Source organism: Drosophila teissieri, unplaced genomic scaffold, assembly GCF_016746235.2.
Source record: "Drosophila teissieri strain GT53w unplaced genomic scaffold, Prin_Dtei_1.1 Segkk5_quiver_pilon_scaf, whole genome shotgun sequence".
NCBI lineage: Eukaryota > Metazoa > Arthropoda > Insecta > Diptera > Drosophilidae > Drosophila > Drosophila teissieri.
In genome coordinates, this window is record NW_025225019.1 from 40829 (window position 1) to 64626 (window position 23798).

The 23798-nt window shown below is 40.7% G+C and overlaps 2 protein-coding genes across 2 annotated transcripts; one reads left to right on the plus strand and one right to left on the minus strand.

Annotated features, from left to right (window-relative positions):
* Window positions 1-3527: 3527 nt before the first annotated feature.
* Window positions 3528-13527, minus strand: LOC122625734. Its single transcript, XM_043805805.1, has 2 exons — window positions 13173-13527; window positions 3528-3805 (listed from the first exon to the last, which is right to left on the minus strand). Exons 1-2 carry the CDS (start codon window positions 13525-13527, stop codon window positions 3528-3530), a joined length of 633 nt encoding a protein of 210 aa, XP_043661740.1.
* A 5557-nt stretch (window positions 13528-19084) lies between these two features.
* LOC122625735 (unconventional myosin-XVIIIa-like) lies at window positions 19085-21223 on the plus strand. The gene is made up of 3 exons (XM_043805806.1): window positions 19085-19354; window positions 19479-20195; window positions 20228-21223. The coding sequence occupies exons 1-3, from the start codon at window positions 19085-19087 to the stop codon at window positions 21221-21223; spliced, it is 1983 nt and encodes a 660-aa protein (XP_043661741.1).
* The last annotated feature ends 2575 nt before the right edge of the window (window positions 21224-23798 follow it).

Here is a 23798-nt window from a genome sequence, read left to right on the forward strand (position 1 = left end):
GATCGGGTAAGATCATTCTCATTCAAAACCATAGCTCGCAAATAACTATCTTTCGTTTTGCGGTCTGCACTCTAACACAACCGTATAAGAAGATGCGCGTGTGCTCTCGCTCTGAACAGAACTTTTCGTTTCTCTTTGTTTTGGTTTTCGGTTTGTTTTGACTCTCACTTTCGTGGTTCCTTATATGCTCACTCAACAACAACTCAGAGAGAGCGATCCAACTGAACGATCGCTCAATGAGGGTCAGCAGAAGAGCGAAAAAACGAAAGACTCCTCGTAAACAGTCTTTTGCCTTCAGTGCGTTTTAAACAAAGCTTAGCAACAATTTTAACATATTTATTAGATGTAAACATTTGATTTATTACTTATTCAGTAATCGAAGAGTCGATTTATTCTTCACTAGTTTCATATAAAATTTTTTCTTGTCATCGTCAATCTCGAATTTATTAAATACTACCGCTTGTTTTGCAATTAATTGCCGTTTAAAATTTGTTGCGTGAGAGCCTGCTAACTTAACACTGCAAACATCGCACTTAGGCCGACGGCAGAGTTCCCGCGAGAAGCGAAGCAAAGCGAGAAGATGGCAGAGGGAGAGCTTTGCGAGAAACAACCTACATTGCACAGTGCACTATGGGGCGAACGACCACTTTTGGTGGAATAAACCCATTTTTTAAAAGTCGTTAAAAAAATTTGTTGTAAATTGAAATGTATTCAAAAAACATCAATCTATCATGTTGCGTACTTGAAATTTTAAAAGAGGGCGCCACTGTTCAGTGAACAGCTGTTTAGTCAGCTGTTTCGTTTGCGCTGCCACACCGATAACCGAAGTTTTGTTAATCGCTGAAAAATCTTTCAACTTTGTAGTGACAAAAAGTGCATAAACAAATATCAAAATTGTTACTTATAACATGAAATCCAATCCTTGTGGTTTGTAATATGTGTTTGTGATCGTCAAATGTTGAAATTAATTGTGGTGTCCCAATAATCTTCTGTAAGTTCTAACCCTAATAAAACACAACTTTTGTAGTGTATTCTAATTTTTAAATAGAGCTACAAAGTGAGTCCGGCTCTCTCCGGCTCTAAAACCTTTTATATGTTGTAGAGTTATCAATTCTTAGTATATGCTATAAGTATCAATGCACACTTTTGCACACTTTCTCCAAAATTTAACTTTTAAGGGACTAACCTCAAAGTGAAAAACAGCAAATTGTTCGAGAAATAGAAAGAAAAGACGACGAGTAATGCAAAAAATAACGCCCTTTTTAGTTGTTTTAAAGCTTTAATTCGTGGATGGCGATGAACGATAGGTGTGACACATAAATATATTTATTACAATAAAATTCTAGTTCCGTAAATTTTAGGTTTTTTGGGAAACATTAGTTTTACAAACATATTTATGCTATTTTAAAGAAAAAAAACTGTGAAGCAAGAAGAAAAACTTCAATATTTTTTAAAAACAAGATAAGCAACCCCCAATTGTTACTTTATTGGTTTATTTAAAGATTATATTTTAAATTTTTTAGATCAAAAAATTTTTTTCTGTACACTGAAAAAAAGTTTGTGTTGTTTTTTTTTGTTTGAAGGCAAAACCACGCCCATTTTTCCTCAATTATATTACTATTTTTATCATGAACATAAATCAAAAAACAGAACTTAAATATGTTGCTTCGTTCTCGAGTTATTAATTAATTCCACCGAAAGTGGTCGTTCGCCCCATAGTGCAGTGGTCTGGCTTATATAGCGAGAACGGCCAAAAATACTTCTAGCAGACATATCGTAGTGAAATTTTTACTGTAAGTTCTTTGAAACATAAGAATTGGAAAAAATCTAAAAAATGAGCGTGGTAGTTAGTATTTACGCCCACCAAAAAGCAAAAACCAATAAATACACTTAAAAGTATGCTTCAATTTTGTTAATAAGAAAGAATATTAAGACAAAAACAGGGCGGCAGCATTCTTTTGTGTAAGATAACTCAAACGCAAAGTTCTGCAGCTGAAATTTTTTAAAACATCGATAAACATTGACCATCACTTTTGAAACTCTAAGTGAAAAATGAGTTCAATGCTTAAAAACACACAGGAAATAGTGCAGTTACAAGAAGCGTCTGTCTAAAACGGTAAGAAAAGAATGGTGAAAAATATAATAAGCAAAATTGTTGTCACAAACATAATTGACAAACACAAATGATAATTACAAAAGAAACATCACAAAAACATAGGAAAATCAGCAAAATGCGGCGAAATCTTGACCTTGAAGACAGCAAGACAGCTTGAGTTTATTATTGTTTACACGTATGTTTGCAATTATTTGCAGCTAGACTTAAGATTTTTATTTCCTTAATACATTGGCAAATACAGTGATATTACTGAATTCAATGAATTTTACTATTAGAATTTATTAAAGTAAATACCTGAGACTTTAAAATTCATTTTAAATAATTAAAATTGGACCTATCAATCGCTCGTTTGACAACTTCGAAATTCACTTTTGTTGCGACGAAAAGCAATCAAAACTCCGCTGTGCTGCAAAAATGAACAGTTGTTCTCCCTTTACACTCTATTTTTAGAATGTCCCGTTAGAGTTAAACGGTGTTGGCATACACATATTTGGACATTTTAGAAACAATCTGGTTACTTTTCGTAAATATTCGGAAACATTTTTTTTTTTTCATTTTTGGCCTATGGGCGCAACCACTGTGCATTGCTCTCTGGCAGTTATTAATGTGAACGTGATGGATTCGGACAACGAATTTTTTACATCAAGCGCAACTATTAACTTTCTGTTAAAAAAAACTGGGGTCCACCCCTTTAACTGCAAAAGAAATAAAAAAGGAGAATTCAATTATTTATATGATCTACGAAACCACCCAGATAAGTTCTTTAACTATGCGCGTCTATTTCGACTTTTAATTTATATTATATACAATTTTGTTTAAAAATTTGAAAATAAACGGTAAATAAAGCACAGAATACAGAAAAACAATCGTACGCTCTGAGCGAGCTGAAGGTTGCAAACTCTCTCGCTTTATCGCTTGAGCTCGCTTCGCTCTCACTCTGACATCTTTCGAGCGATTGCACTTAAAAATGCATCCAGTGGTTTATCGCTCGTTCTCGCGCCATATTATTGCTTTGCCTCTCGGGCGCTCTCTGCCGTCAGCCTTAGACTTATTGTTTTCTGCATTAAATTGAAAATAAAGTTAACTTTTTTGTTGTGAAAATTAAAACACTCCAAACGCACCGAATCCACAAAAGCAAGTGTGATTTACAAGTAGACTGATCATTCGCATATACAAGTTAAGTAAAACAATAATTAATTGTTTCACAAGAAGGTAATTCGGACTCGAGGTCCGGTTTTATTTGAATTGAACTTGGTTTACAATTTTTGGTGATATTTATGCCGCCAACTCCATCGCTGCCTCTGCCTGCGTCGGTGTCAACTCCGTCGCAGCCTCTGCCCGCGTCGGTGCTTTTGGTTGCCGTCAGCGCTCCAGCGGGAAGCGCTCCAGACGCTGATCTTGCAATTTTCTGTTATTGCAGCTGCACGGCCGGATGCGCGTGCAATTCCTCTGGTGTTAACTCCTCCACCTTTAAAATCGAGTGTCCCCACTCGTTGCGGTCGTTGATCTGTTCGTCTTCGGTGTTTGGGTTGACACGGAATTTTGCGACCCTCCTAATCAAGATGCGGATCGTTATTAGAACGACTCCGGTGATTATGACGCAGCCCATCAATATATCGGCTGTGTGGGAGGTTGTTTTTAGCAGCTCCAAGGTTTTGGTATTGTTGACATTAAGTTCCTTGACCAATTCTAGATATAGTTTCTCTTCCAGATTTTTAATGGTTATTATACCCGTTACTCGTAGAGTAAAAGGGTATACTAGATTCGTTGAAAAGTATGTAACAGGCACAAGGATTCGATTTCGAGTCGATTTGGCCATGTCCGTCTGTCCGTCCGTATGAACGTCGAGATCTCTGGAACTACAAAAGCTAGAAAGTTGAGATTAAGCATACAGACTCCAGGGACATAGACGCAGCGCAAGTTTGTCGATTCATGTTGCCACGCCCACTCTAAGGCCCACAAACCGCCTAAAACTGCCACGTCCACACTTTTGAAAAATGTTTAGATATTTTTTCATTTTTGTATTAGTCTTGTAAATTTCTAACGATTTGCCAAAAAAAACCCTTTGCCACGCCCTCTAACGCCCACAAACCGCCCAAAGCTGCCACGCCCACACTTTTGAAAAATGTTTTGATATTTTTTCATTTTTGTATTAGTCTTGTAAATCGATTCTATCGATTTGCCAAAAAACTTTTTGCCACGCCCACTCTAACGCCCACAAAACCGCCAAAAACTGTATGTGCTGAAGACTCTCCTTCGCACTTCGAATAGCTGAGTAACGGGTATCAGATAGTCGGGGAACTTGACTATAGCGTTCTCTCTTGTTTTAGTTTGGAGAATTGCCGGCATAGGTTGGTGGTGTACGGAGTACCTATTCGTGAAGACTTGGTCATCAATTTCTATTGTTGTATTGCTGAAATTAATGACGTTGTTCCGTTGACTAAGATCTCGCCGCTGAATTTATTTAGTAGTATAACTCCGGGTGCAATTTCATCGATGGTAGGGATGTGTTGATTGTTGATTCTAGTGCAGGTGGCAAGGCGACTTTTTAGGAGGTTTGGAAGGCATGAAGAGTTACTAATCTCTATCATATTTTTATGTTTACAAATCGTTATTTCATTGTAGTTATTACATTTTGCAATTTTTGCGAATAATTTTTCCTTACACCTAATTACATTTTCGGTTTCTATTTTGTTGACAAATTGACAAATCTTTATTGGTTTAATTAAAATATTTTCACATAACTTGGTATCGGTTACAGGGATTTTTACAATATAGATTAACATTGGTCCGTTACTTGCTGTGTTTACTTCTGCTATGTGCATTGCTTCCTCAAAATTTGTGTAGGGTAATTGGTTATGTTCTAAAATTCTTTTGACTTCATTGATCTCTTGGTCTCCTAGTATTTGGGGATTGCTAATGTCTGCTTTTGCCCACTGTATGACCTGATTAAGATTAAGAATTTCCTCTTTTAGCATCTGAATTTGAAAGATTAAAGTGGTGCTAGTATCTCTTTGGGCGTCTCCGTCATATTTTAAGCTGTTTATTAGATTTCTATTAACCAGGGTAATTTTATTTATTTTATCAATGATAAGCCTATTAAAGATAACCTGGTTATTGTTATTAGTTAAAGCTGAATTCATTTTTTTCTGAACTATTTCAAAATCTCTGCTATCCGGTGATCCAGCCAGCCATTTCCAAGCACTGCCTATTAATCTATATATCTTTTCCTTATATTCCTAACTTTTAAGCCATTAATTACATTTTACATGATTTCTTCTGTTACGAATGGTAGAATTGGGTCGTAAGATTTTAATTTCATTAATGCCGTGTGGTTGATTTTATCAAGGGTCAATCAATGGTTTTGTCCGTAATTTTTTGCCTTTCTATCTGGATTAATTTAGGGTCAAGTGATACTTTTCTGCCAAAGAATAAATCAACCGGTCTCCTATTTGTAGTCGAATGTATTGAATAGTTATATTTGACAACAGATCTTTCTATGAGGTCGTTTAATGAATTGTGTAATTTTTCAGCTTTTTGGCATCTGATAATTTCTGAAAGAGTTGAATGAAAGCGTTCGATCTGACCGTTGGCTGAACTGTGGTAGGGTGGTGCTTTATAGACCTTTATATTGAACTGGTCTTGCAGCATTCGCATTACCTGATCCAAGGGACTTTTCATTGTCTATTATCACTATTTCTGGGATACCAAAATGTATTAAAGTTTCTTTCAGGGGTTGTTTAATGTGTTGAGTTGTGACTATTTTCGCCTGTGCGAATTTGGAAAACTTATCTATTGCTGTGAGGACTACCTGTTTACAAGTGAGGCAAAAGTCGATGTGGATAATTTGCCCTGGGTATTGTGGAATTGGTGTGTTTTGTAGCTCGGGCTTATTCGGGTGCCTTTCGTATTTCTGTTCCTTGCAAGTCTGACATTCTTTTGTTATTTTAATGATTTATTTAATGAACACAAATGAGGGCTAACATTTGTGGAAAGTATACTTTTTCTAACAATTGCTGTTTGTTCTCGTTGCTATTGCGGTGTGCTCTCTTATGTTCTAGTAAAATTGCATTTTCTTGGTCATTTTCATCTGTCAGGTCTGTAACTATTTTATTAGAGTATCTGGTCTTGAAATTATTAAAAAGTGGGTACACTTCTTAAAGTTTGCCTAAGGTTTCTTCGTCGGTATAGATTCCATTTATAACGGAGGGGTTTAGTCTTTCTTTTAGAATTTTTAGCAAATTTTCAGAATTGAATGTTGGTTCTTTAATAGTGTGTCTGTGGTATGTAGGGAAAACAATTTCGAATTTGTAGGATTTTTCTCCCAAGGATAGCAGTATTTGATTTTTGAACACATTTATTGGTTCTTCTGCCATAGGTATTAATTTTTCGGGAGAGCTGAAGCTACTGTGCACGGTTTCTGTCATTGCATTAAGTTCTCCATGCGTTTGCAAGGGAGGTCTACTCAATGCATCGGCAACCACGTTTGCCTTGCCAGGTTTGTGCAAAAGTTCGTGATTGTATTCTTCTAAAATTGCTTTCCATCTATTCATTTGGTCGATACGTCTTTTTGGGTTAGTTGGATATGTAAGAGATTCGTGGTCTGCGAATATTTTTATTTTGGTTGGGCCATACAAAAAATTTCGCACAAAAATTCACAAAAAATTTGAATTGACCAAATTATGGCCAGCATTTCTTTTTTATTTGGTTCATAACTTTCTAGAAATTAACATTATTGGTTTGTCTTCCTGGGCTAATACGGCTCCTATGGCATAATCCGAAGCATCGGTGGTCAATTGAAATTCCTTACTATAGTCTGGATACGCCAGCATGACTTCTTCGGAGGCAAGAGTTTGTTTTAATTTATTGAATGCTTCCCCAGCGTTTTAGTCGAGTTGGATTAGAGTTCTGCTGGAGGCGTTTTTTGAAATACGGCCTCGGCCCTCTTCCCCTCTTAAAAGGGCTGTTAGGGGCTTTGCAAGTTTCGTATAATCTTTAATGAAGCGACGGTAAAACCCTGACAGTCCTAAAAAGGAACAAAGATCTTAAAGAGTTTGCGGCTCGGGAAATTCGACGATGGCTCTAACTTTTTCGGGATTCTTTTTTATTCCAGTGTTGGCTACTAAAAATCCGAAGAATTCTACTGCTGTTTTGAAAAATTCACACTTATCTAGCTGAATTCGCATGTTTGCCTCTTCAAGAACATTAAATATTAACTCAATGTCTCTCAGGTGGTTTTCTTAATTTTTACTGAAAATTATAATGTCGTCAATGTATACGAAACACCTAATTCCTATATGCTCTCTAAGGATGTCATCTAGTGCTCTTGGATAAATGGCAGGAGCTTTTTTTAGTCCAAATGGTAGTCTGGTGTATTCGTATTTTCACTGATTTACTGAGAATGCCGTTTTTTCGATATCAGATTCTCTAAGTGGATCCCGCTTTTAAGGTCTATTACTGAAAAAAGTTTGTTCTGTCCTAGCTGTGCAAGTACGTTATTGATGTCTGGTATGGGGTATCTGTCCGCTACGGTAACTGCGTTTAATTTTCTGAAATCATTTACCATTCTGTGCTTTTTTTTTCCTGAAGCGTGCCTTTTTTTCGGTACAATCCGTAATGGAGAATTGTATGGAGACCGTGAAGGTCTAATTACTCCATTATCCAGAAGCTCTTGTATTTGTTTTTCTACTTCTGGTCTGAGAGCCTCCGGGTACGGGTAGTGTCTTGAATATATTGGGCTCTCGTTTGTACTTCTTATAGTAGCTTCTACTCTTGTCGTGTATATCAGTTTTTCGTCCGGGTCTCCAAAAAGATTTTTAAATTTAGAGCAAATAGTTCTTAAATGTTTCTTTTGAGTTTCTGTAGCGTGTTCTATTTGGACATCTAGTTTGTTGACTTCGCGTGAGCTTTTCTGCTTTATTTTAATACTTTTTTTATTCTGTATTGAAATATACCCCTTTTGCATATTAATTTGTGCTTTTACTTCGCGCAGTGTATCGTTTCCGATAATGGCATCGAAGGTCTTTAAGGATGATAACATATAACATTTTATAAAAGTATTTTTTAGGTCGTAGGGATTGGCGATTGTGTGGTGCGTTATAAGAACTTGTCCGCCCACAGAGTTAACGACAAAGGGTTGGTTGTTTTTAATTGGTTTTTTTACTAGTCTAGGTTGGATATAGTTTTTATTGGATCCGGTGTCTATCAGAATTTTAATCATCTCTCCATTACCTTTACCTTTTGCTTTAGATTGGAAATATGGGAACGAAGAGGGTTCTACTCTAAAAAATGTAATCCAGTATATTCTGTTCATCTGTTTCTTGCTCGAAGTCTGGGGTTTCTGAATAGTATTCATTGAGTGTTGCTTCGTCAATTTCTGGTGGTTCGTCGTTGTACCCTGTACCTTGTTGTTGTTCGCTAGCGGTGTCTAGGTGAAAATTTCTCTGTCTTTTGTCTGGCAGCCCGTTTGGTCCTTGTGGTGGTGGTCTTTTTTCCAGCTGTCCGAATTTGGGTCTGTTCATGTAATTTACTTGTCTTGTCTGCATGCTCCTATCTATGTCCATAGGCTCGGGTTTAGGAAGTGGCTTTGGAGCCGATGGTCTTGGTGGCTGCGTTGGCAGGTTGCCAGAATATTGTTGGTAATGCCCCCATATTGTTGTTGTGGTACGTAATGAGTTGCTCTATTGGTCTGTGGGACATAAGCCAAGTGCGGAATAAATGGTTGTCGACCTACGTTTGAAAATTGTTGTGCGGGTTTTCTCGGTAGGGGTGGTCCTTTACTAGGGCCTTCGAATCTTTATACCCGTTACTCGTAGAGTAAAAGGGTATACTAGATTCGTTGAAAAGTATGTAACAGGCAGAAGGAAGCGTTTCCGACCATATAAAGTATATATTTTCTTGATCAGGATCAGTAGCCGAGTCGATTTTGCCATGTCCGTCTGTCCGTCTGGCCGTCTGTCCGTCCGTATGAACGTCGAGATCTCAGGAACTACAAAAGCTAGAAGTTGAGATTAAGCATACAGACTCCAGGGACATAGACGCAGCGCAATTTTGTCGATTCATGTTGCCACACCCACTCTAACGCCCACAAACCGCCCAAAACTGCCACGTCCACACTATGGAAAAATGTTTCAATATTTTTTCATTTTTGTATTAGTCTTGTAAATTTCTAACGATTTGTCAAAAAACTTTTTGCCACGCCCTCTCTAACGCCCACAAACCGCCAAAAACTGTCAGTGCTGAAGACTCTCCTTCGCTATTCCACTAGCTGAGTAACGGGTATCAGATAGTCGGGGAACTCGACTATAGCGTTCTCTCTTGTTTTATCCTGTAATTTTTTGTTCAAAATTGAATATTTTGAAAGTATTTCTCATATAGATTTGATGTATAAAAACTTTTATTTTTTTCTGAAAGTATTTTTTCTTATATTTTTTGTATGATTTGCAAATATTTCTTTGTAATTTTCATAAAAGAAAAATTTATTTTATTTCTCGCATAGATGTTTGCATAAAAGATTTTTATATTTCGCAGTATTTTTTGCTATTTGATTTTTTTGTATTTATTATTTTTGTATGATTCTCAAATATATTTTTTGTAATTCTTGTTAAAATTTGATGTCCTGTATTTTCAAATTATTTCTCTTATAAATTTTTTTTTTATTTTTTCACAATATTTCTCGTTACGTTTTTCAAATATTTTTTTTTTCTCAGTGATTCTATGTTTTGTATTTTCAAATTATTTCTCTAATAAAAAAAAGTTTACATTTTCACGATATTTCTCGTTATGTTTTTCAAATATATATTTTTTTCTCTCAGTGATTTTGTGTTTTATATTTTTAAATTATTTCTCATATAAAAATTGTTATATTTTCACAATATTTCTCGTTCTGTTTATCAAATATTTTGTCCTCAGTGATTTTGCGTTTTATATTTTTGCTGTATTTCGCGTGTATTTATTTTTGTATGTTTCTATCTTTTGATTTCTTCACTCAATTAACTTGCTACTGGGGTACCTTCTTAACACTCTCGTCCAGTCGTCTGCGGCGATAGCCTCCAGGCCGATGTAAGTGAGATGTAAGTGAGTTGCAGGATCCTTTCCGCGTTAATCTTGGCAGCCAATTGGGTGCTCTTACAGATTTATTGTCTTTTATTTCCAAGTTTGCGAACCTGGGCAGCCTATGGGGTGCTCTTACAGGTTTTTTGTTACTACGAAGGATTTCTTTCGCGGCAGGACCCTTTTAACGTTGGGCGCCAGTTAAGTAAAACATTAATTAATTGTTTCACAAGAAGGTAATTCGGACTCGAGGTCCGGTTTTATTTGAATAAAATTTAGAACTGAACTTGGTTTACAATTTTTGGTGTTACTTATGCCGCCAACTCCGTCGCTGCCTCTGCCTGCGTCGGTGTCAACTCCGTCGCTGCCTCTGCCGCATCGGTGCTTTTGGTTGCCGTCAGCGCTCCAGACGCTGATCTTGAAATTTTCTGTTATTGCAAGCTTTGCCTATTTGTTGTTTTAGATTCCTCTGGTGTTAACTTACATACACTTTCACAAATGCAAAAGGCTTTTATTTTCTTCGCTCGTTAAAAAACGGCCAGGGAATAAGCAGAGCAAAAGGGAAACACGAATTTGGTTTTTGGTTGAGCACAGACCGTTCGTTCAAGAGACACTGGTGAACGGCTCTTGTCTGACTTTTTGCGCACCACTTGCGCCAATCGATTCATGAAGGCCACTTGAAGAGTAATTCCTGCAATTTGAGACTCCATCGTTCTCCCCTCCCGGACAAAAAATATGTTGACACAGAAGTCATGCACTAGCACCTGTATCTACAAACTCTCAATACAAGCTCTTTCAAAAGGCTCTTATCTTATTGGGGATGCAAAGAGCAAAAATTCCATATGTGAGTTCATGTTGTCCCTTAAGATCCCTAAAAAATCATCCTCAGAGATTTTGAGCTTCAACCTAAAATGTGAATTTATCATGTTAGAGACATAGTGAGTAGGGGCTATCTGGTGGAGGCCGTTGGACCGAACGAGCGCGGTCCAGTAGAACGACAAGAGGCTGCCAAAGGCGCGGGACTTGGAGCAGCAAGTTGGCCTCCGGGGCGCTCGGAGCATACGCGCATGACGGAATGTACGCACAAAACCGCAATACAGACCTTTTCTAAGCTGTAACGACGGATGTTATCATACGCATCATAACGCATGTTATCATACCCAGCAAAGCCTGCTCGGTCAGTAAAATCAACAACTAAGCAAGACTCAGTTTGTAGTTTAACCGCCGACGTTGACAAACAGAAGCTGTTGGGCAATTAAGAATCCTCCACACCCGCAATTTGTATGTCAACTTACTTCTACCAAAGGACCTCAGGAATCCTGAGGATCGACATACCGTAAATGGCACAGCCGGACAAGAACTAAAGGATTAACACATCGATTCGCGTTCATCGTTCCACTTTTTTTTTATACTCTCTACGGTAGGAAAATTAAAATCTTTTAAAGATACCACCTATCGTCCGTTGACGGCATGTACGATTCATAATCCGATTCAAAAACCTCCGTGTGCTTTTCAGTCCTTTACACGCTAACCGGCACTGCCAGTCCAGTCCTGGATGTAAACCCAGATCGCACTATCTTCTTTCCACCCAAGCCGGTTACGCTGACGTAGTATTCTTCTCCCGCCACCACACAGAACACGTGTTTTGTCTTAGCCTCCTGTTCTGTTGGCTCTGTTGGCTAGACGAAGAAAGTGTCCAGTTTAATTATCTAACCCATAACCATTCGTTGAATTTAAAAAAGTCTACCGCCTTTAAAGAAGCTGCCACAGTTGTGAAGCTTTTATATTATAATACTTACTCTTGTTGTAAACATGAATCGCTATCTAAAGTAATGTAAAAAACAAGAGAGAACGCTATAGTCGAGTTCCCCGACTATCTGATACCCGTTACTCAGCTAGTGGAAATGCGAAGGAGAGTCTTCAGCACATACAGTATTTGGCGGTTTTGTGGGCGTTAGAGTGGGCGTGGCAAAAAGTTTTTTGGCAAATCGATAGAAATTTACAAGACTAATACAAAAATGAAAAAATATCAAAACATTTTTCAAAAGTGTGGGCGTGGCAGTTTTGGGCGGTTTATGGGCGTTAGAGTGGGCGTTGCAACATGAATCGACAAACTTGCGCTGCGTCTATGTCCCTGGAGTCTGTATGCTTAATCTCAACTTTCTAGCTTTTGTAGTTCCTGAGATCTCGACGTTCATACGGACGGACAGACGGACAGACGGCCAGACGGACAGACGGACGGAGAGACGGACATGGCCAAATCAACTCGCCTACTGATCCTGATCAAGAATATATATACTTTATATGGTCGGAAACGCTTCCTTCTGCCTGTTACATACTTTTCAACGAATCTAGTATACCGTTTTACTCTACGAGTAACGGGTATAACAAGAGCTATGAAATATCGGAGGACTACATAAGTCAAGAAAGAATGGGATAGAGTCGAAGAAAAGTAAGAAATCAGTGAAACATAAACATGTGTAGCCAAAGTATTCCGAATACGAGAGATTAAATAAGCCGATTATTTCTGGGCAACCCGTTAATTATATGTTTCATCTTAAACACCGACCTATAGAAGCCCTTTCATCAGTGGATTTTATCAGGTGAGCCAAGAATAACCAATTTATTACCTGTCCGGCAGTTCAATGCATAACTAAACACATCTTGTTGTTTGAACTTAAATCTAAAACCTAGTCATTCCGTAAACTATAATTAGAGAACTCACTTTGTCCAATAGCACAAAAGGGGCCTAATGCATAATTTTATGGATGACATTAAAAGGTGTGCACTGAGAGAAATTCCTTATCATTGTTTTTGTCCCTTTGCATAGCTACCACTGACTTAGCTTAACTTAATTTGTACAGTTATGACTAAGGCTCTATATGCTGCAACGTCTTAAGAACACCACCACACTCTCTGACCAGAAAAAGCCAGCTCAACGTTGTTTATTACAGTCCCATAGATCGTATAACCTAGCGCGCTTCTTTCAGGAATGATCCCTTACTAGGGGCATTAATGCAGATTGGTGCAGCATATAGTAGCGTTGCCTTTGCTACCGACACCAGTAGTTTCCTGTCCGTTTTTCTGGGACCTTCAACGTTGGGCATGAGTCTCGTCAAGGAAATAGCTGTAATTGCTGCCCTCCTGCTAGCGTATATGGCATTGTCCTTGAACGATAGTCTATGGTCTATCATAACACCCAAGTACTTAAAGGACTCCTTTGAGGTCACCTGTGTCCCGTTGACGGAGACCAGCATACTCTCCACCGTTTGTCTGCTGCTTAATAGAACAGCCTCGGACTTGTGCGCCGCGATTGTTACTCCGGCTTTCTCGAGCCAGTCGATGGCAGCGCTAATCATGGCATTACATTTGCCTGGAGATCTGCGATTGTTTTGCTTTTATTGCCACGTCGCCCGCAAAAGCAATGCACTTTGACTTCTAAGGGACTGTTGATGCCCATGATCCCATTGTACATGATGTTCCACTGGATCGGTCCAGGCACAGATCCGTGGGGAACACCTGCCAAAATTCGGTGCATCTTTGAGACAGCAACACGGTCCCTAAAGTAACTGCCAAAGACGAACCCCAGGTACACCTGGATACCCATTCTGTTCATGGCGCCGAGGATTACGGGCCATCTGGCAGTATTGACGTGAGTTTATTGCCTATAGTGCTAAGATTGCATAGTATTCCATCTTGCCTCGTAGTCATCGATCACTAGCAAGGGCGTTATTGGCAATGTATCCACGAGGCTCTTTCCCTTCTGGGAGCCGTATTGCTGACTTCCTATGCCGTCTTATTGGGGATGCAAAGAGCAAAAATTCCATATGTGAGTTCATGTTGTCCCTTAAGATCCCTAAAAAATCATCCTCAGAGATTTTGAGCTTCAACCTAAAATGTGAATTTATCATGTTAGAGACATAGTGAGTAGGGGCTATCTGGTGGAGGCCGTTGGACCGAACGAGCGCGGTCCAGTAGAACGACAAGAGGCTGCCAAAGGCGCGGGACTTGGAGCAGCAAGTTGGCCTCCGGGGCGCTCGGAGCATACGCGCATGACGGAATGTACGCACAAAACCGCAATACAGACCTTTTCTAAGCTGTAACGACGGATGTTATCATACGCATCATAACGCATGTTATCATACCCAGCAAAGCCTGCTCGGTCAGTAAAATCAACAACTAAGCAAGACTCAGTTTGTAGTTTAACCGCCGACGTTGACAAACAGAAGTTGTTGGGCAATTAAGAATCCTCCACACCCGCAATTTGTATGTCAACTTACTTCTACCAAAGGACCTCAGGAATCCTGAGGATCGACATACCGTAAATGGCACAGCCGGACAAGAACTAAAGGATTAACACATCGATTCGCGTTCATCGTTCCACTTTTTTTTTATACTCTCTACGGTAGGAAAATTAAAATCTTTTAAAGATACCACCTATCGTCCGTTGACGGCATGTACGATTCATAATCCGATTCAAAACCCTCCGTGTGCTTTTCAGTCCTTTACACGCTAACCGGCACTGCCAGTCCAGTCCAGGATGTAAACCCAGATCGCACTATCTTCTTTCCACCCAAGCCGGTTACGCTGACGTAGTATTCTTCTCCCGCCACCACACAGAACACGTGTTTTGTCTTAGCCTCCTGTTCTGTTGGCTCTGTTGGCTAGACGAAGAAAGTGTCCAGTTTAATTATCTAACCCATAACCATTCGTTGAATTTAAAAAAGTCTACCGCCTTTAAAGAAGCTGCCACAGTTGTGAAGCTTTTATATTATAATACTTACTCTTGTTGTAAACATGAATCGCTATCTAAAGTAATGTAAAAAACAAGAGAGAACGCTATAGTCGAGTTCCCCGACTATCTGATACCCGTTACTCAGCTAGTGGAAATGCGAAGGAGAGTCTTCAGCACATACAGTATTTGGCGGTTTTGTGGGCGTTAGAGTGGGCGTGGCAAAAAGTTTTTTGGCAAATCGATAGAAATTTACAAGACTAATACAAAAATGAAAAAATATCAAAACATTTTTCAAAAGTGTGGGCGTGGCAGTTTTGGGCGGTTTATGGGCGTTAGAGTGGGCGTTGCAACATGAATCGACAAACTTGCGCTGCGTCTATGTCCCTGGAGTCTGTATGCTTAATCTCAACTTTCTAGCTTTTGTAGTTCCTGAGATCTCGACGTTCATACGGACGGACAGACGGACAGACGGCCAGACGGACAGACGGACGGAGAGCCGTCGACGCTCTCGGTGATTGTCTCTACTCGAACATACAGGGTCGCTCAGCGTTACAACTTCATGGACCATCCAGCTAAAGTTACCCTCTTGCCCTCTGCTGATAAAGGTAATGCCAATAAATAATGTACTTGTTGGCGGAACTCATATTGTCGGTCATTTTTTATTGTTTGTTGTTTATTGTTGGCATGTGAAGTAGAAAAAATTTGAAGTCTAGTGTAAGTTAGTTTAGGGCGAAGGCGGAAGCAAAATAAAGCTCTCTCTCGCTCTTTGCGAATTCGGCCCGTCTTCGCCAACCTCTGTTAAGCTAGGCCTAAGAACACATATGTTAAATAGAAGATGAAGTCGAAAATTGAATTCAACCCGAGCACACGCATTTTTTCGTTGTCGTCGTTCCGAAATTAAACCTAATTATTCTTGCCACCAAAGTTCGATTATTTTTAATAAACTTATTAAAAACTTCATGGCGCCCCGGGTGGACAAGAATTAGTTTAAACAAATTAAAGTGACAGTGACACATATAATATAATATATATATATAATATATAAAAGTGCAACATAAAAAATTGTTCTTGTTTTTTTTTGAGTGCAATAAATAAATATATTGTTGCCCGCGACACGCTATTGTGTTTAATAATAAATATCCTAAACATATTCCGTGTCGGTCGCGAAATACCCTACTTCCGGAATTGCCGCCACCACCGAGGGATCTTTTAAGGAAAGTGGCCGCTACAATTAGCATTCGGAAATCACAGGTATTTGTGCAAAAAATTGAAAGCTAGAGTTATAGACAAATTTAATGTTTATTGTCTTGTACTGGAATATTGCACCTCGCTTTCAGTTCTTGGCACATATGTACATACGTATCAATATAGTAGATCTAGATTGCATGCAAATTATTCAATTTATTGGTTGATAAAATAAATACACATACATATATTGAACCGCTTTTGGACGCAACATGTATTTATTATTTTGTACGGTATTATTGCAATCACTGTCGCCCCCCTTCCCACTCTCGTTCGTTGAAACTCGCATTAATAGTTGGGAAGTTAATCCAAGCTTGCGCACTAATACACAGACAGCCTTATATACTAGCAGCTGCAGCGGTGAACTTTTCGTTTTCGCTTCGCTTTTGCACCGCTAACTGCGTTGTTGTTGTTTGGCCCTTTTTCGTTGGCGCGCTTAGATTATCGGACCCTCAAGTGACGGTCCCTGTATTCTGCGGGAATACCCTATTCGGCGTCATTTCGCACCCACTATTAATTGATACTGCGTGACTTGAATTTCAATTTAAATAATTTGTTTTCGTTGTTCTCATCAGAAAAATATTTAATATACTTTTCGAACAATAAATTGATAATTTATGAAATTAAAAATATCCAATTTTTTTGGCTTAATAAATTTCTAATTATTGATTCGAAGGTTATTAAATTATATTGTCGGTCTGATTTGAGACAATTTGTTTCGTCCATTTATTTATTTAATTCGGAAATAAAATTTAATTAATTAAATGTAATTAATTTAAATATTTAATTTAAAATGAGCCTAGAAACCAAAAATAAATCTGTTCTGGAAGAGCTGAAAAGCAAGCTCCAAGCTTCAATTAGTAAGGCAAATCAATTACAAGAACAGATAGAAGACATAGATTGTAGCGATGAATTTGGCGACGAGTTGGAAGAGCTTTGTATAGTGACCAAGGCAAAAATAATGTCCCTGTTGTCTGCCTTGAAGGTAGCAAGCGTCAGCGAAGCTCCGGGATCAGCTGCTGTAGCTCCAACTCGTGCGCGACTTCCGAATTTGGCATTCCCAAAATCAAGAATTCAAAATGAAATTTTTGAAACTTTGGTTCATAAAGACGCCAGCATTCCAGTTATCGAAAAATTTAACCATTTAATTTCATGTCTCTGTGGTGAAGCTTTAGGAACAATTAAAGCTTACCAAGTCACCGAGAGCAATTACGAAAAGGCACTAGCCAGTTAAAAAAAGGTTTACGATAACGAATGCCTCATCTTTATAAATAATAAATGTAAGACGGGGTATTGGGACTTCTCAACAAAAGCACTACTCGAGTAGATTTAAGAAAAGATGCAGAAAAAGTATTAAGACAGGAGAAGCAGCAGCAGAGCGACAGAAGAGAGCAGTAGAAACAGCAGAGCGACAGAAGAGAGAAGCGACAGCAGAGAGCAGCAGCAGAGCGACAGAAGAGAGCAGTAGAAACAGCAGAGCGACAGAAGAGAGAAGCGACAGCAGAGAGCAGCAGCAGAGCGAGAGAAGGGGAGTCGGAGAGTAGAAGTCAGCAGATACGGACGTCAGAGAACGAGTTAAGAAAGCAGAAAAAACAAAAGCAGAAAACTTAAACTAAACTTGTAACATTCATCGTTAATAATAATACTGATATTTAAATACCTATAATAATAAAAACCAAAGTTGAGTAAATCTCATCTTACATTTGGGGGCTCGTCCTAACCTGAAAATTGCAAGTGACGCCGTCCCGAAAAGTCTCAACGCCGTTCCGAGAAGTCTCAACGCTGCCCCGAGAAGTCTCAAAAGACGAAGAAGAAGAGTTTGACAGACGCCGGTTAGCAACGGGGAATGCGTGTGAGTGAGAAGGAAATTAAGCAAGAGCCGTCGCGGATTCCAATTTCAAAAGGAAAACAGCCATATTACACAAGGTCAGTGGCTGCAGCAGGCAAAAAGATTAAAATGAGTACGCCGTTGGAAAGCGATTGCGAAATAAGTGGAAATGAAAATACGAAAGAAATGAAAATCGTGCAGAATCTTGTCGCAACAAGCGGAGAGCAAGGTGGGAATGCAAGAAACAACATGCAGAATCATGTCGGGACAAGTGGAGAGCAACGTGGCGCAGCTGGTTTAATCGAAAGCAGCTCGATCGACGAAAATACAAGAACGCTGAAAGATTTAGTGCAGCTTCTTGCTATTAAGATTGGAGCGGAGGAGCGAAACAACGGTTGCTCGATTACGGCAGAAAGCTTTGCGAAAATCATTCCAGAGTTTGACGGAGAGTCCATGCCGGTTAAAAATAGGTTTGAAAATTTTGAGATGAATGCGGCCGCCTACGATCTGAACATTAAGCAGATGTATGTTCAGGCTCGCGCCAAAATGACGAACACAGCGAAGTTGTTTTTGGACTCTACGTATGTACACCAATACTCAGAGATGCGTATGCTGATGGAGACAGAGTTCAGTCGACAATATGTGTGCAGCGCGGATGTACACGAGCAGCTCCGCGACCGCAAGAAACGCAAGCAGGAATCTTTTCACGAATACCTACTACAGATGAAAAAGATCGCTTCACTTGGCAACATTGATGCACGTTCAGTTATCCGCTATGTTGTTGACGGCTTGAACATGAAAAGTGATTTCAGATACTCTCTCTACAGTTGCAAGTCTTACAAAGAACTACAGGAGCAGTATGAGGTGTTCGACCGTGTGGTCGAGAAGCCATTTAATCCTAACGAGGGAAAGTGGACGTCGAGCCAGAAAAAGCAGCACGAGGGACAGCACGACAGGAAGAGTCACTGCTTTAACTGCGGATCATTAGATCATCATCGTAAGGACTGCAAGTCTGCTGTAAAATGCTTCAGTTGCAACATGTGACCCTCTGTCAAGAGATTGCCCTGGGTCAGCTGCTGTCGTCCAAGTCGTACGCAGCTCAAGTCGCATGAAAAATGTCACTGTCAACAATGTGGCAGTGGAGTGTCTGGTAGATACGGGAGCCGTATCTATACTGCGCAAGTATATCTTTAACAAGATACCAAATGTTACCCTGGAGAGGTGTGCGTCGAAGCTTCATGGGCTGGGAAGGAAGATTACGTGCACAGTTGGCTACTTTTTGGCGGAGGTTGCGGTGGACAAGGAGATGACTAGACACAAGTTCGTCGTACTGGAGGATGAAGACATCGAGTATGATGCGCTGCTCGGTTTTGATTTTGTATCGAAGTTTGACTTTTCGCTGTCGGCCGACGGATACAAGTTTTCTTCCCCGCTGGGGGAGAAAGCTTGTGAGGAACCAAATCAGATGAGATTCAGATGATGAAATAGATGTTCCTCCGCAGTTCGCTAAAGAGGTGTCGCTGCTGATCAATAACTACAAGGCGGTGGATTCGGTAGCCGAAGTTCCAGTGAGGCTAAGAATCGTTCTGGATGGTGAAATCATCCCATTTCGTCAATCCCCAAGTAGATTTGCGATTGCCGAAGAGAATGACGTGGAAAAGCAGATCAACGAATGGTTAGATGCTGGAATCATTCGCCCATCTACATCTAACTTTGCTAGCCGTCTTGTACTGCTATCCGAGCTGACGGTGGACCTGGCCGAGGAGCGATCTACGGCTCACATAGCCACCGAGCGGCTGGAGGCGGAAACCGCCGAACGCTTGAAGCTGGAGAAGGAGCAGGGTGATCAAGCCAACAAGGTGAAGAACCTTCAGGAGACGACGGAGAAGCTGGAAATGGAGCTGATATGCGCCAAGTCCGATCTGAATGGTATCTCTGAGGACGAGGATGCAGAGAACGAGGATGGTGTCGGCGGCGGGGTCTACAAGCTGAAGTACGAGCGGGTGGCCAGGGAACTGGAGTTCACCAAAAGGCGATTGCATACGCAAGATGAGCACGATCTGGAACAGCTGGTCGGGCTCAAGAAGCAATTGGAGAAGAAGCTTTCCGATGCCTACGAAGAAGTTGAGGAGCAACGTCAGGTTGTGGGCCAATGGAAGCGCAAGGCGCAGAAGATGACCAACGAGATGAACGATCTACGCATGCTGCTCGAGGAGCAAAATGCCAGTCCCTGCAGGACGCGTCGCGTCAGGAGCGGCAGGCCAAGGAGCAGGAGGAGGAGCTGGACGAGATGGCCGGTCAGATACAGCTGCTCGAGCAAGCCAAGCTTCGCCTGGAAATGACTCTGGAAACAATGCGCAAGGAAGCGCGCCGTGAGTCGCAGCAGCGCGACGAAGAGCTGGAAGAAGTGCGCGGTAACGGCTACAAGAAGATTAAGGCCCTTGAGTGTCAACTGGAAACTGAGCACGAGGAGCGGACTCTGTTGCTGCGCGAGAAGCACGAGCTAGAGCGGCGCCTCTCCTCCATGGAGGATCGCGATCGTGTTGATCGCGACGCCGATGAAGCGCTCAACCAAAAACTGCGACGGGATCTTCACAAATACAAGGCCCTGCTCAAGGACGCTCAGACACAGTTGGAGCGTCTTAAGGCCGACACTCCTGGCAAGACGCTTATAAGACAACTGCGTAACCAACTGGAGGATGCGGAGTCTGCTCGTTCCCTGGCTATGAAAGCGCGACAAACAGCGGAAGCAGAACTTACTGAAGTACAGGCCATGTTCGAGGAGTTGCATCGAGCTAGGAATGACGCGGAAGAGCGAGCCAATGCGGTACACAGAGATTGGGCTGAGCTTCAGGCCCAGATTGAGGAGAACGAAGAGGAGCTTGGCGAACTGATGAAGAAGTACAGTGCCACGGTAAAGCAACTGAGAAGGGATGGGATCGAGATTCAACGCGCACAGGAATCTTATAAAAGGAATTTTGACCTTAAGCGGAAACCAGAAGTCGCATATAAAGTAGGAGACCTAGTCGCTATACGCCAGACACAATTTGTTGCGGGAAAGAAGTTGGCTGGAGAATATATGGGACCGTACGAAGTTTCAACTGTCAAGAGGAACGGCAGATACGAAGTTCGAAAGGCAGCAGATTTTGAAGGCCCATGTAAGACTTCCACAAGTTGTGATTACATGAAGTTGTGGAGGTATGTCCAGGACAATGAGGATGATTGGTCATCTGGGACAGATGAATAGTCAGGAATGGCCGAATGTAAGACGGGGTATTGGGACTTCTCAACAAAAGCAGTACTCGAGTAGATTTAAGAAGAGATGCAGAAAAAGTATTAAGACAGGAGAAGCAGCAGCAGAGCGACAGAAGAGAGCAGTAGAAACAGCAGAGCGACAGAAGAGAGAAGCGACAGCAGAGAGCAGCAGCAGAGCGAGAGAAGGGGAGTCGGAGAGTAGAAGTCAGCAGATACGGACGTCAGAGAACGAGTTAAGAAAACAGAAAAAACAAAAGCAGAAAACTTAAACTAAACTTGTAACATTATCGTTAATAATAATACTGATATTTAAATACCTATAATAATAAAAACCAAAGTTGAGTAAATCTCATCTTACATAAAATATCAACATTGTTTAGTCTGCCTAAAATATCGCATCAGTCCGCTTTCTCCTTGAGAAACCTTATCGATACTGTTTCTTCGATTTATGGTTCTCTGTTATCGATAGGAGATGATAATGCAATGTTGATATATTATATTTGGTATTGAATAGAGTCGACCCAGTGACCAAACAAAAATGGGAGGAACAGCTCGATTATGAGACTTTGCCGCTTTGGGCCAATTTTGAAAAAATGTTAAATCGCCGATATAAGCATTTATCAGCTGAAGAATCGACAAAGTCGAAGCAAGATAAAATTGTGTCGAGCAAGCCACATAATCGTAGCTCATTCTCGTGTTCCTTCTCCAACAGCAAGCCTCAGAAAACTTGTAGCTATTGCAATGCAGCAGATCATTTGATACACAATTGTAGCCTGTTTGGGCGTCTCTCTGTAATGCAAAGGTTCGAGTTTGTTAAGCCTGCCTCCTTATGTATCAATTGTCTGCGAAAAGGCCATACTGTTTCGAAATGCAAAGGCAAAAAGTGTCGAGTTTGTGACCGCTCACACCATATTCTGCTTCATAGATATGCAGTGCCTGAGAACAGTTTAGCGTTGCCACCCCCGCCAGAGAACATGTCTCCTACTTTTAACCAAGATCAGCCTTCCACGTCACATGTTATGCATGCCACGTCCTTGGACAGGGTGATTTTGGCTACGTCAATCGTGAGCGTCCGTACTAAAAACGGATAATACGTTTTAGCCCGAGCTCTGCTGGACTCTGGGTCTCAAACGAATTTTATAACAGAAGAACTGGCGAACCGCTTACAGATTCGTAGAGAGGAGTCGTGTATCAACTTACTTGGTATTGGCGAGTCCAATTCTCAAGTCAAAAAAAAGGTACACACAGTGGTGAAGTCGCGAATAAATGGTAGTGAGTTCTCCTTTGATTTCTGGATCTTAAAGTCGATCTCCGGTTACCATCCTGATCAGTCGGTGAACGTCAGTGATTGCAAGATCCCGAAGAACCTACCATTAGCAGACACATATTTCTACAAGTCACAAAAAATTGATATGTTGATAGGAGCAAAATCATTTTTCGAATTGCTAGCTGTTGGTCAAATTAGACAAGGTCCTGACTATCCAACTCTACAAAGGACCCTTCTTGGTTGGATTGTTTCGGGCAGATACAAGTCTGCAGTCCCGAAACAAGTTGTGAATAGTTTCAGTTGTAGTGAAGAACCTTTAGTATCGATTGACAGCACACTACAGAAATTTTGGTCGCTGGAGGAAATGCCAAATCCAAAGAAAATTCTGTCGCCTGAGCACAAGTTATGTGAAGACCATTATAGGAAGACTACTCAGGTATTGCCATCAGGTCGGTTTGAAGTTAGGCTGCCGTTTAAATCTGATCCAAATGGATTAGGCAACTCCTTCGAGGTTGCAAAACGGCGGTTTTTGTCGCTTGAGCGAAGGTTGACTCGAGATCCTAACTTGAAGACCATGTACTTGGAATTCATGGAAGAATATCTCGCTCTAGGTCATATGCCTACAGACAACAAAATCCCTTCCACTCCACATTATGTCATTCCCCATCAATGCGTGTTAAGGCCCCAGAGTACGTCAACAAAGTTGCGCGTCGTGTTCGATGCGTCCTGCAAAACATCGTCTCAGGTGGCCTTAAACGACATCCTGATGGTGGGGCCGACAATTCAAGAAGAGTTGTACTCCACTCTACTCCGCTTCCGGCTACACAGGTATGCCCTGACTGCCGATGTAAAAAAGATGTATCGCCAAGTAATGGTTAATGAAGCGGATAGGAAGTTTCAACTCATAGTGTGGAGGAGAGACCCCTCTGAATCCTTGAGATTATACAAGCTCAACACCGTCACATATGGTACTGGACCAGCCCCAATTCTGGCTATTCGGTGTTTAAAGAGGTTGAGTGAATCTGCTAAATGTTCATTCCCTAGAGCTGCCGACGTAATTGGATCCGATTTTTACGTCGATGACATGTTAACTGGTGCTGCATGCGTAGAGGAGCTAAAGACAATTAAGTCTGAAGTGTCTCAGGTTCTTCAAACAGCAGGTTTTGAATTGACAAAGTGGTTTTCAAACTCACCTGAGGTCACTGCATCTGAGAGCACAGTTAAGTCGATACCTATCTCGGATTCAGAGTCAACTAAGGCGTTAGGAATATCGTGGTTGCCTAGCGAAGATGCCTTCAAG

Bases quoted from the DNA above. Each gene is read 5' to 3' on its own strand.
- LOC122625734 (XM_043805805.1), bottom strand. From the start codon at position 13,527: ATGATTAGCGCTGCCATCGACTGGCTCGAGAAAGCCGGAGTAACAATC. The intron at 3,806-13,172 runs GTAAGGGATCAT...AACTATATCTAG, and splicing joins AATCTGCATTAATGCCCCTA to AATTGGTCAAGGAACTTAAT.
- LOC122625735 (XM_043805806.1), top strand. From the start codon at position 19,085: ATGAAAAATGTCACTGTCAACAATGTGGCAGTGGAGTGTCTGGTAGAT. The intron at 19,355-19,478 runs GTATCGAAGTTT...GTTCCTCCGCAG, and splicing joins CGCTGCTCGGTTTTGATTTT to TTCGCTAAAGAGGTGTCGCT. The intron at 20,196-20,227 runs AATGCCAGTCCC...GCGTCGCGTCAG, and splicing joins GCATGCTGCTCGAGGAGCAA to GAGCGGCAGGCCAAGGAGCA.